General features: G+C 33.1%; 1 protein-coding gene across 1 annotated transcript; it reads left to right on the forward strand.

The window, feature by feature from the left end:
* Positions 1-942: 942 nt before the first annotated feature.
* Positions 943-11,152, forward strand: LOC311077356 (interferon-induced protein 44-like). Its single transcript, XM_084105754.1, has 7 exons — positions 943-1,106; positions 4,084-4,117; positions 9,573-9,780; positions 9,928-10,074; positions 10,165-10,336; positions 10,655-10,755; positions 10,885-11,152. Exons 1-7 carry the CDS (start codon positions 1,034-1,036, stop codon positions 11,053-11,055), a joined length of 906 nt encoding a protein of 301 aa, XP_083961880.1. The 5' UTR covers positions 943-1,033; the 3' UTR covers positions 11,056-11,152.
* The last annotated feature ends 2,076 nt before the right edge of the window (positions 11,153-13,228 follow it).

Genomic DNA, 13,228 nt, shown 5'->3' on the forward strand with positions numbered 1-13,228 from the left:
AGTATCCTGGATCCATGAAGTAACTGCACTGTAAAAAATTTGCTGTAGTTTTGCAGCTGTTTGCCAGTAATTTAGATTTAAATTTATGTTATTTACTGGCAACAGTTTGTTCAAAGTTAAATTAACATTAAACATTAACAAGTCTTTGTCTTTACAGAATAAAACTATGAAATAACAATCTAATGCAAAGCATTCTGGGAACCAGAAATCTTCATCAACCTTTTTCTGTTTTTTTTCCTTCAGATTTTGGTTCCCAGAATGCTTTGCATGAGGCTGTTATTTTAGTTTTATTCTGTAAAGATAAAGACTTGTTAATGTTTAATGGTCATTTAATTTTGAACAAATTGTTGCCAGTAAATAACATCAATTTAAATCTACAGTAAGTTACTGGCAAGTAGCTGCCAGTAATACTGTAATTTCTACAGATTTTTCTAACAGTGTGGTCTTTAAAAATAAAAATCTGCCTGCCTCTATGGGAATTTAACATAGGGGTGTCCAAACTTATGCACCCTGTATTTTAAGGAAGAACATTTATTTATTTACGATACATTATTCATTCACAAAGAAAATTGGTGTCCTTAAAGGTTGGATTTTTCCTAATTTTTTAAATTAAGGCATTAAGTTCAATTTCCAAAAGATGATTTTTTATTCCTCTTTTTAGTCAACTTTAGCATGGGTGTCTAAACTTATGCATAGCACTGTATCTATAGGAATACGATGCCTATCACAGCATCCAAGGTGCATTCAGTATTATCAGCAGCTTCGCATTGCTTAGGAGCTAATTACCCTAAGATTATGTATCTGATGTTTGAAATAATATGCATTTCAATAAGTGGTCAACAGCACAGATAACTAAAAAAAAACAAGAATGGGTGTGGGCATTTTTTATTAGGCATGCAAGCTTGCAAAAATGAAAATGAAACTGAAATACAGTATATAACTGTTCTGATTTCACTTACTCAATACAAGTCAACTGTACGCCGGGAGAGAGCTGATATAAATATATTGAAAGGGGTGAAAACCAAAAAACAAAATGGGATCATCAGACTCAAAACCAGCGGAAGTAGTGCATCAAGCAACACCACCACCACCACCACCAAATCCAGGTGAGAGGGTCTTTCTTCCATATTTTATATATATATATATACACTAGTGCACGAACTCCATCGCACACCTGTAAGTGATAGGTGCGTTGGATAATGAGGCCAGATAGGACGTTACAATATATAAGGAACTCCCGCACACTATCTTAACTTGCAATTTCATTTTTATTAATGTACAACGTTTCGGTCACACGACCTTCATCAGGATGTCCTTGTGGTATAGGCTACGTGGGAAAAACGTCACGTCAATTGAAACAAAGAATTAGTGAACATAAGAGTTCGATCAGAAGAAAATATATTAATTATCCAGTTAAGTCACATTTTGTAACTTTGAATCACGATGTTACTCTTTACGTTTTTGTGGGATTGAGAAAGTAACTTTGCCACCTAGAGGTGGAGACATTGAATTACTTCTACAGAGACGCGAACTCTTTTGGATTTACACCCTTCAGACTTTATCACCTATGGGTATGAACGATGAAGCATTATTTAATGTAATGTTATAATGATGCAATTATTTTGTTTGACGTGGTGTTTCTATCCTACTATGTATTCACAATGAGTTTGAGTGGCCATGGAGCCTGACTGAGTGTTGTAACTGTTTAGAATTACAATTTGATGCTGTTTGATGACTATGTGTTGATTATGTGTTTTTAGATGATCTTGTTAGCCTATAGGGGGATCTTTACTGATTGTTGTAACTATCATTATGTAATTGTGTATGATGTGGCTGATTATGTATTCCCAATGAGCTTAATTATTTACAGATGGAGCTCTGTTAATTGGTCATGTGTTTATCTTAAAAGAGATGTATTTTAACATTTGTTTATTCCTGATGAAGGTCGTGTGACCGAAACGTTGTACATTAATAAAAATTAAATTGCAAGTTAAGATAGTGTGCGGGAGTTCCTTATATAATATATATATACACTACCGCTCAAAAGTTTGGGGTCAGTAAGATTTTTTTTATGTTTTTAAAAGAAGTATCTTCTGCTCACCAAGGCTGCATTTATTTGATTAAAAATACAAACAAAACCAGTAATATTGTGAAATATTATTCCAATTTAAAACCGCTGTTTTCTATGTGAATATACAGTAAAGTGTAATTTATTCCAGTGATCAAAGCTGAATTTTCAGCATCATTACTCCAGTCTTCAGTGTCACATGATCCTTCAGAAATCATTCTAATATGATGATTTGATGCTCAAGAAACATTTATGATTATTATCAATGTTGAAAACAGTTATTTACATTTTTATTTCATGATGCTATGATGAATAGAAAGTTCAAAAGAACAGCATTTATCTGAAATCTAAAGCTTTTGTAACATTAAACACTACCGTTCAAAAGTTTGGGGTCAGTAGAATTTTAATTTTATTTTTGGGGGAAATAAATAAAATAAATCAATACTTTTATTAAACTGATCAAAAGTTACAGTAAAGACATTTATAATGTTAGAAAATATTCTATTTTAAATAAATGCTGTTCTTTTGAACTTTCTATTCATCAAAGAATTTTGAAAAAAAAATTGTACACAACTGTTTTCAACATTGATAATAATAATGAATGTTTCTTGAGCATCAAATCATCATATTAGAATGATTTCTGAAGGATCATGTGACACTGAAGACTGGAGTAATGATGCTGAAAATTCAGCTTTGATCACAGGAATAAATTAGGCTACAGTTTAAAATATATTAAATAATCAATAGAAAACAGTCATTTTAAATTGTCATAATATTTCACAATATTACTGTTTTTTTTATTGTTTTTTATCAAATAAATGCAGCCTTAGTGAGCAGAAGATACTTCTTTTAAAAACATTAAAAAAATCTTACTGACCCCAAACTTTTGAACAGTAGTGTATATATACAGTACAGGCCAAAAGTTTGGAAACATTACTATTTTTAATGTTTTTGAAAGAAGTTTCTTCTGCTCATCAAGCCTGCATTTATTTGATCAAAAATACAGAAAAAAAAGTAATATTGTGATATATTATTATAATTTAAAATAATTGGTTTTCAATTTATTATACTTTAAATCAGGGGTGCCCAATCCTGCTCCTGCCGATCGACTGTCCTGCACAGTTCATCTCCAACCCTAATCAAACACACCTGAAGCAACCAATTAACGTCTTCTTCAGGATCACTTGAAAATTAAAGGCAGGTGTGTTTGATTAGGGTTGGAGATGAACTGTGCAGGACAGTCGATCGGCAGGAGCAGGATTGGGCACCCCTGCTTTAAATTATCATTTATTTCTGTGATGCAAAGCTTTTCAGGATCATTACTCCAGTCTATCACATGATCCTTTAGAAATCATTCTAATATGATGATTCATTACCAAAGTTGGAAACAGTTCTGCTGCTTAATATTTTTTCATAACCTGTGATACTTTTTTAGGATACTTTGATGAAAAAAAAATAAAAAATAAAAAATAAAAAAGAAGCAAATGTTTTAAAAATAGAAATCTTTTGTAACAACAATATACACTATACTGGTCAGTAATTTGGGGTCAGTAATTTTTTTCTTTCTTTTTTTTGAAATAAACCAATACTTTTATTCAGCAAGGATGTGTTAAATTGATAAAAAGTGATAGTAAAGAAGATTTATATTATTAGAAAATATTTTTTTATTTTGAATAAATGCAGTTCTTTTTAACCTTTTATTCATCAAATATATTAGACAGCAGAACTGTTTCCAACACTCAGAATAAATCAGAATATTAGAATGATTTCTAAAGGATCATGTGATAGACTGGATGTCACATGTGACACTGATGAGCAGAAGAAACTTCTTTCAAAAACATTAAAAATAGTAATGTTTCCAAACTTTTGGCCTGTACTATTTATATATATATATATATATATATATATATATATATATATATATATATATTATACAGAACACATACCATATACATTCTCAGAGAGAGATACTACCAAATTATTGTTAAACTTAATTGCTCTATGTTTTTCCATAGAACTGGATAAACCATGGAGGAAATTTGACTGGGGGTAAGCCATTCATGGAAATAAGCTATTCTGTATACAGACCACTTTATTACGTTTTTATGTGCAGGCTATGTCTTTGTGCACAGCAGTAAAAACACTGATCTGTTTAGATAAAACTGTAAATACTGTGCAAGGTATGAATTTATTTCCCTGTAAAATATTATTGGTATCTCTCCCCAAACATTTTACCAACTATAATTATTTGTTGTCGTTAAGAAGGATCACAATCTTGTGCATAACATATCTGAAATAATTCTGCTCAAGTTCTGCTCTGTTGATTATTGGAAAATGATTGGCCATGATAATGTGTGATGTAAATTTTTAACATATTATAACATTAATAATTGTATTAATTATTTTAGCATGAAAATTTATCCAACATTTACTTGATAAAATGACAAAAAGTAGAAAAATTACCCATTTTATCCTCAGAAGTTGATATCATTAATGGCAATATTAGCATTGAAACTGTCAGATAAATGATTTGGTAACAATACCTGATATCAATCCCTTCATTCAGTTTGGCCATGCCTAATGTTGATTTAACAGTTGATTTTTTTTTAACAGAGTAATACTCGAAAATACTTGGCTAATAAAGGATGAATATGCTTATAAAAATGGTTTCCTCAATTTGAATGATTCAATAATATTTTATATGCAATCTGAAAAATAAAAACGTACTTGGTTACTTACAGTATGTAACCTCGGTTCCCTTAGAGATAAGGGAACGAGTACTGCGTTGCAAACGCTATGGGAAAACTCCTTTTTTCGAGAATATTGAAGCCTTTATTTTAAAACGCATTGCAGCTGCACAGCGAGAGCATCATAGCTCGTCTGAGCGAGCTGATTGGCTGTGCTGCGGCAACTGCACGAACCTATGGCGAGTCAGCAGAGGCGTGTGGTCCAATCGGAGTGCTTGGCGCCTTGCCAGCCTCGAGCGCGCCAATATTCAGAGAAAACTCGCCATATGACTTTAAATTGTTTAAGGTTTAAATTGTTTATTGTTTAGGTTTAAATTGACTGAAGCGAAGTACCTGATATGAGCGAAATAGCACGGCAAGGCAACGCAGTACTCGTTCCCTTATCTCTAAGGGAACTGAGGTTACATACTGTAAGTAACCAAGTACGTTCCCTTACGAGAACGTTCTCTCGTACTGCGTTGCAAACGCTATGGGAACCCGTTTTGAAACGCCGTGCTATTCGCCAGTGACTACTCTGAAGGTGTCCGGGGAGCCCCGGGACTTATAACAGAGTAGTCTAAATCAGAATCAAGACCAGAAATGTCGGGCCTTAGAATGATATACACTGCACATAGTGAAGCACAAAGGGCCACTAAGTCATACATAGGTCTGGGAATATACTCTAGGGAATATACCTAGAATATATTACACATAGAGAGTGCAAGGCCACTGCAGGATGGGTCTGGGTCATACATGGGCCTGGGTCAGAAGAGCCTGACAGTCGACCAGCCAATCATTTCATTCATTCCGAATGGAAATAAGTAGCTGTGTTTATTGCGCCCTGAGAGGACTACAGACACTCGATTTTTATACTCTCCTTTTCAGAATACTTACATTTTAATAATGTATTGGTATATAAAGAAAGTTTAAACAAATTTAGAATTTTTTTTTTTAGAAAAAACCTGCCGACCCTGCCTTTAAATGACAAATAAATGCATGAATTTCATTCATAAATAGGCATTATCTGTGTATGAGAAAAAGCTTTACACTTAAAGCTGTACAACTAATTAAAACTTGAACCCTACTTCAAAGTTTGCCACTTTCTAGTTTCTTTTAAGATATTGTTATTTACTTTTATTTGTCATGAGCTCTATATTTTAAGATGTACTAGAAAAAATATGATTCAACAACACAAACTCTGTTTTTACTCGGCAAATTTGTTTTCCTTTGAAGTAGGCTATAGCCTACAAGTTATCCTGCTTTTTGCCATGGCTTGCTATTCATTAATATGGAAAATTAATATTTTCTCCACACAAGATGTTTAAAAACCCTGCAGTTTTTGTTGAGACGAGCGCATATCTTACAATGGTTCCAGTTCTGTTTAGGCTATTGTAGTTTGTAATGCTTGTTATGTTCCTAAATTTATAATAGGCCAAACACATTTAAACTTCTATCTATCTATCTATCTATCTATCTATCTATCTATCTATCTATCTATCTATCTATCTATCTATCTATCTATCTATCTATCTATCTATCTATCTATCTATCTATCTAAGGTGGTCTGCTATAGGCCTATTTCACAAAGGAAGCCCATTTGTGCGGTCGTTGGCGTTATACGAGAAGGACATTCTGAAAATGAGCCTACTGTAAAATTAGCTTCAAAATGCGGTTTGATCATTGCACAGTTATTCCAGACGCCTCCCGGTGCTATTCGTATTGGAATTGTGTAATCACAGCTACGTACTTAAGTAAAGTCGTTTGCTGTTTTATAAAAGCACAAAGCCATATCACGGTTTCGATTTTAGTTCGTTGGCAAAATATAACGCTAGAGACCTTTATGTTAGACTATACATTTTGCATCTCATATGTGTTGAGAAAAGGGAGAAGAGCGAGTTCGGCAAAAGGCGGATTCGAACTCGGGTCGAACGTGTAAAAAGCTACTTTCAAGCACCTCACGCCCTACGACCACTGTAGATATTTAGTGTGGCAGGTGTCTTTTTGCCCAAAAGACAGGCACTTAGTGAAAATAGTATAGAATAGAAATAACAACAACAACAACAACAACAGCAACAACAACAACAACAACAACAACAATAATAATAATAATAAAATATAGCATATAAATAAATAAAAAATCTCTTTTGGTGGGGTGGGGGCTCTCACTGGCGTTTGCGCCCTAAACGGCCCTGAATCACAGATTATGAACAAATGTTTTACACAACAAGGATATATTCCCATTGGGTTGTTGAGTTTTCATGTTCTATGGGAACTTTAGACTAGGTAATAGTGATTTTTATACTGTAGCCTACAAACTGTGTGATCCCCTAACTCTAATGTAACAGTTATGGGTAGGTCATCTACGGACATCTAATGTTACGGACATATTATCATGGTAGCCTACAGTTCAGCCTATTATTGATTTGTATTTCCACTTCCCTTTTATCCAAAGAGACGGAACTATTTGCTCTTTATTTACCAATGGGAAATAGCTACATCATGCTAAAATATTCTGTCATATACTGTGGCTCACATTAATGGGGTCGCTTGCAATGAATTAGGTGACCAGCAACATATTTCTACTTCAAATATTGTGCGTACAGTGAGTGGTGGTTTCAGACATTATTTTATTAAAGTCCATTTGTCAGTGCCTCACTCGTACTGACTCTTATTCTGCCTGACAGAAAGAAAAGCTCGTAGCTTACTGAAGGCGTAGCGTTTCGACCAATCAGATGAAAGGGGCGTTTTAGCACCGCCCACGTGTACAAATGAAATATCGAACCCATAAACAAATTTGTAAACCACAAACGAAAAATGAAAAATGGAGCCAAAATCACATTTTTCGTTATTTTTAAACTAAACTAAAAAAAAAAACAAATAAACAAGCTGGTTTTCATTTCTCGTTATTCCATTCCAAACATGAAATGAAATGATCAAAAAGTACATGGACCGAGCTGGTTTTCATTTCTAGTCATTCCATTCCAAACAGGAAATCAAATGACCAAAAGATACACGGACCCAAATCCTTGTGGGAATTTCAGTAGTACCAACGTATCATGTAATGAACAACAGCCTTTTAAGTAGCCTTTTACAAGTAGCCTACAAACAAGTAAAAGTAAACAACATTTTTAAGTATGCTTATTGCAATGCTTAATAATAGTTGACAAATGTTTCTAATACATTTTAAGTTGGTACTGTACATTGTAAATGTAACAATCTTTTTCAAAATATTAAAATGATAAATACATAAATATTTAAAATATATTGCAGTAGGCCTAAGTGTTTATACAGTAGGCTACATATATTTTAAACACACTAAAAGCTTAATCATTTTGCTACGTTCTTACACAAAGTACTCATAAAATGTACTTTAAGTAAGAGCAACAATTATATGTTTTCTTTAAATACATTAAAACTTTACTAAAAGTATGCTTGTGTTTAGCATATTTCTTAAAAATGTAACTGAGCATATATTTATTCTAAAGTACTTATAGTGTACTTTTTAGAAATATATTAAGTATGCTTGTGTTTAGCAAATTTTTTTAAAGTGTAACTAAGCATATATTTATTACCAATGTAGTGCACTTTTTAGAAATATGTTAAAAGTATGCTTGTTTTTAGCATATTTCTTAAAAGTATAATTAAGCATATATTTAGTACCAATGTACTTATAGTGCACTTGTTAGAAATATGTTAAAAGTATGTTTGTTTTTAGCATATTTCTTAAAAGTATAATTAAGCATATATTTATTACCTATGTAGGCCTACTATAGAAATATATTAAAATGCAATTCAATGTATTTTTAATGCACTTCAAATAAGCATGTTGGGAATAGAAATGTATTATAAACATACTACTTGAATTTCAAGTATGTTTTAAATACATTTAATAGGCCTACCACGTATTTTTCACATGCTTGATTAGTGATATTAAAGTGTACATTATTTGTGTTACAAGTACATCACAAATTCATTATGAGTGTCTTCGAAACATACAAGCAATATACCATAAGTGTATTTATATATGTATATTTTTATTTTTCTAAATATTTGTTTTTGCCGTTTTGCCTTTTATTAGGATATAGTAGCTAGACAGGAAGTGAGGTGGGAGAGAGACAGGATCGGGAAAGGACCATAAGTATTTTATATTTGAGTAAAAAGTATATGTTCAGTAATACCTTTGGTACCAAATACTACAAATTGCACACTTTTTCTTCAATAACAAATGCATATTAATAAACAAATAATACTTAGCTATACTTTGTACAAAACACTAGTGTGTATACTATAGCCTAATGTATTTTGAAAGTATACTTCAAACGCAATGTTACAATGATCATTTCCAGCACACAGTTAAAATATACCCAAAATATATTTTTAATAAAGTGCATATAAATAAACTTTTAAAAAATAAACTGAATTTTTACTTCAAGTATTTTTTTCTAAAATATATTTTTAGAAAATATACTAAAGTACAATTATTATAAAGTGTGTTAAAAGTTGTATTGTGAAAATATGTAAAAGCATGATGCTAATATACTTTTAATATATTTAAAGATAGTAAAAAATGTGTTAGTATATTTGCAATGTACCATTGAAAGAGGGAATATATTTCAAATACAATAAAGTATACTTTGTTTTATTTTTTACTAAGGAAGACTCAACTGAGTTATTTAGAACTGCAATAGCTCCACTGGGAATGGCGTCCATAACTATGGCAAAATCACGTGACAGAAGCTTTAAGTGAAGTTCTGTACATTTTTGTTTTGATTTGACAGACAAAAAGAAGCCCTAAAAGAAAAGCTGGAAAACTTCAAACCGAGTTCTCCATATGTAAAGGACTTCAAGATTCTGGTAGCTGGAGAAATTGGAGCAGGAAAGTCCAGCTTTATTAACTCTGTCGATAGTGCCTTTCAAGGACGGATCACCTCTAGAGCGCTAGCTGATTCAGTTGCTGGTGGTTACAGTTACAGTTTCACAAGAAAAGTAGGTATTTGTCATACCGTTTTCTAAAAGATCTAGAGATGTCCAGTTGACCTACTCTTGAGCATTGAACATTTTAGTAAATCAAATGAGAATTTCTTGGAAATTGTTTACAAATGTTTATGCCTCTATATTTTTGGTCTTCACTAGCTCAGAGCATACACCATCAGAAGTGGGAAAAAATCTTTGCCCTTCGTCTTCAAGGACATAATGGGCTTAGAAGCTGAGGCAATGGCTGGGTCACAAATAGAGGACATCATCAACACTGTGTTTGGACACGTGAAGGACGGCTATGAAGTAATAAACCACTACATTAACATTTTAACAAGGTTTGTGTGTGTACAATAGGTTTGACGTTTAACATATATTGCTTATTTCCAATCTTAGTTCGATGAGAAGCAGGCACTCACTCATAAGGATCAACATTACGTCAGTGACCCTACCCTCTCCGATCAGGCTTTCTGTCTGGTGTACGTCGTAGCCGCAGATAAACTCCAATTTACAGATGATACACTTATTGAGAAGCTGAAGATCGTCCGCAAGATAATCAGTGAGAAGGGTAAATCTGACCCCTGAATGTTTGATTATGATTTTCAGTTCACATACATTACATTACATGAAAGAGAAGCGGCCATAAAGTGGGTTGGGTTTGTGTGTGTTTTTTCAATGCGTAGATAGACAAAATCCAGACACAGGCTGCATTTTAATGCCAAGTGCAAACAGGGCATGTTACAAGGCTCGAATTTGCTGCTTAATTATTGATATGACCCAGACAATGTATGTGGGTCAGTTATGTATGTACAACAAACTGCCATGTGCTCAATTTTTGAGGAAAAAACTTGTTTTAGAACCTTTATTGCCTCTGCATTTGCTGTAGGGATTCCTCAAGTGGTTGTCATGACCAAAGTGGATGAAGCATGTCCGCTGGTCAACAATGATCTAAGGAAGATCTACACTAGCAAGAAGATCAAACAGAAGGTATGTGATATAATCCAAAGACAAACACGTTTCAATTTTACATATTGCAACTATATTTTGCCCATGTTGATCTGATTCTGTCTAATAGCCACATCTAATTTTCTGACCTAACATTGCGTTCCTATCCAGATTCAGATGTGCAGTGACAAAATTGGTGTGCCATTGACAAACATCTTCCCAGTGAAGAACTACCATGAAGAGATTGACACAGATGATGACATTGATGCTCTGATACTAAAGGCACTTGAACAGATTGTTCAGATCGCTGATGATAGATTGGTGGACATTCAAAGCTGTTAAATCTCACATATATTGCATTTGAAATATGGGTCATTATTTGATTGTGATACATTTTATAATCACAGGAATATAATTTTGTGGATTAAAATTAATATTGAGAGGATTATGTTTTGTGTTTAGTTTTACAAATATATGTACAATCTGGGACTCTAAATCGGTAACACTTTACTTGAAGGGGTGTGCATAAGACTGACATGACACCGTCATAATCATGACATGACACATGTCATAAATATGAAGGAGGTCTTATGCATGTTTATGACAACTGTCATTAAGTGTCATTCGCTCAATTATGACATTTTTAATGCAAATATGACATGGTGTGAGATGTCTTTGTTATGGCAACTTGACATTACTAAAACAATACAACCTGTCATAAATATGTCATAAACATGACATAGCAGATTAATTATCAAACTTAAGAAACCACTTAGCTTTATGGGTTAACATTTCATTAAACTGTCATGTGGTTGGTTTTGACATTGGCTGTCATGAAGCCATTATAACATTTTAATGTCAAATTAAATTTGTACCACTGTAGTTGAGGTCAAGAAAAACATTCATGACACAGTTATAATGGCCTCATGACAGCCAATGTCAAAACCAACCACCTGACAGTTTAATGAAATGTTAACCCATAAAGCGAAGTGGTTTCTTAAGTTTGATAATTAATCTGATATGTCATGTTTATGACATATTTATGACAATTTATGTTGTCTTGGTAATGTCAAGTTGTCATGACAAAGACACTGACAGGTTATGATGTATTGGTTTATGTCAAGTTGTCATAACAAAGACATCTCAAACAATGTCATATTTGCATTAAAAATGTCATAATTGAGCGAATGACACTTAATGACAGTTGTCATAAACATGCATAAGACCTCCTTCATATTTATGACATCTGCCATGTCATGATTATGAAAGTGTCATGTCAGTCTTATGCACACCCCTTCAAGTAAAGTGTTACCCTAACGTTTCAAAATCATAACGCCATTTATCAAAAAGCACATCCATTTCAGTAGTATGTTCCTGCACAACCGGAGGTTGCAGTTTCAAGACCCCAGTTCCAGGACCTTATTTGTTTGTGACAGCACCACCTACCGAACTGGATGATATGGCGGCTGCAGTTTCAGGACCGCAGTTCTAAGACCCAGGTGGTTTAGCTACTTTGTAAATTGTATCAAGATATTTAATCTCAGGAGTATTTATATATATATATATATATATATATATATATATAAATGTGATTTTTGATTCAAAATGCATCAGAGGTTAATTACAAAGTGTGTACACAAAGTGAGTCACAATTTTTAATTTAAACAAATGAATTTACACAAAATATAAATGAAAAATGTATATCAATCTTTAAACAACTTAAAAAATGGAGTAAGTCTTAGTTTCTTGAATTATACTGTATATTGATTAACCTCCTTAAGTTTAACTAATTAGCTCATTATCAGGTAAAATAAAGATTGAATCAGCATATGCAGTCACTAAATTACAGCCAGATATTTTAAAGGTTGTAGAGAGGCAAGAGAAGACTCAAGAATGAGTCAAGAATGTATATTTATATATGTCATTTTTGCAATAACAACAGCACCAAAAATACCTCCTTTTTCATCCGTTGCTGCACAGACAGAATGGCTGTAGGCTTCAACTCTGAGAGAGAGAGAGAGAGAGAGAGAGAGAGAGAGAGAGAGAATTAAATTAGAAACATTTGTTTAACATGTTCAACTGAATTATATATCTCTGATTTAACACTTATGCACTGTTGGAGTTGTAGAGAGAAAGCCAAACAGATTATATGTTACTGATTCCAAACTCCAAATTTGTAAGTATATAAGAGCAATACCCACCAATTGAATGGTCTCCCTTCTTTCCTCAATTGTTTGTCAATTTTTCTGCTAAATTCTTCCACTTCACTGAAATAGTTGTCAGAGAACAATCACTGTTGTGTTCACATAAATATCAGCAACAAAAGGTTACAGTGGGCATTGCGCAAAAATAATTCATAATCTACTCTGACCTGTAATGATAATCCGGACCAGAAAGGAAGACATTCCAGAGGACAGCCAGGGCATATATGATGGCCTATGAAAAACGTTAATATAAATATACTATTATACCGAACAGCAAGCCATTATAGATGGGTCCATACACGAGTAGTGCT

Source organism: Abramis brama, assembly GCF_963993115.1.
Source record: "Abramis brama genome assembly, chromosome: 2".
Classification (NCBI taxonomy): Eukaryota; Metazoa; Chordata; class Actinopteri; order Cypriniformes; family Leuciscidae; genus Abramis; species Abramis brama.

Bases quoted from the DNA above. Each gene is read 5' to 3' on its own strand.
- LOC311077356 (XM_084105754.1), top strand. From the start codon at position 1,034: ATGGGATCATCAGACTCAAAACCAGCGGAAGTAGTGCATCAAGCAACA. The intron at 4,118-9,572 runs GTAAGCCATTCA...TTGATTTGACAG, and splicing joins TGGAGGAAATTTGACTGGGG to ACAAAAAGAAGCCCTAAAAG. The intron at 10,075-10,164 runs GTAATAAACCAC...TTCCAATCTTAG, and splicing joins ACGTGAAGGACGGCTATGAA to TTCGATGAGAAGCAGGCACT.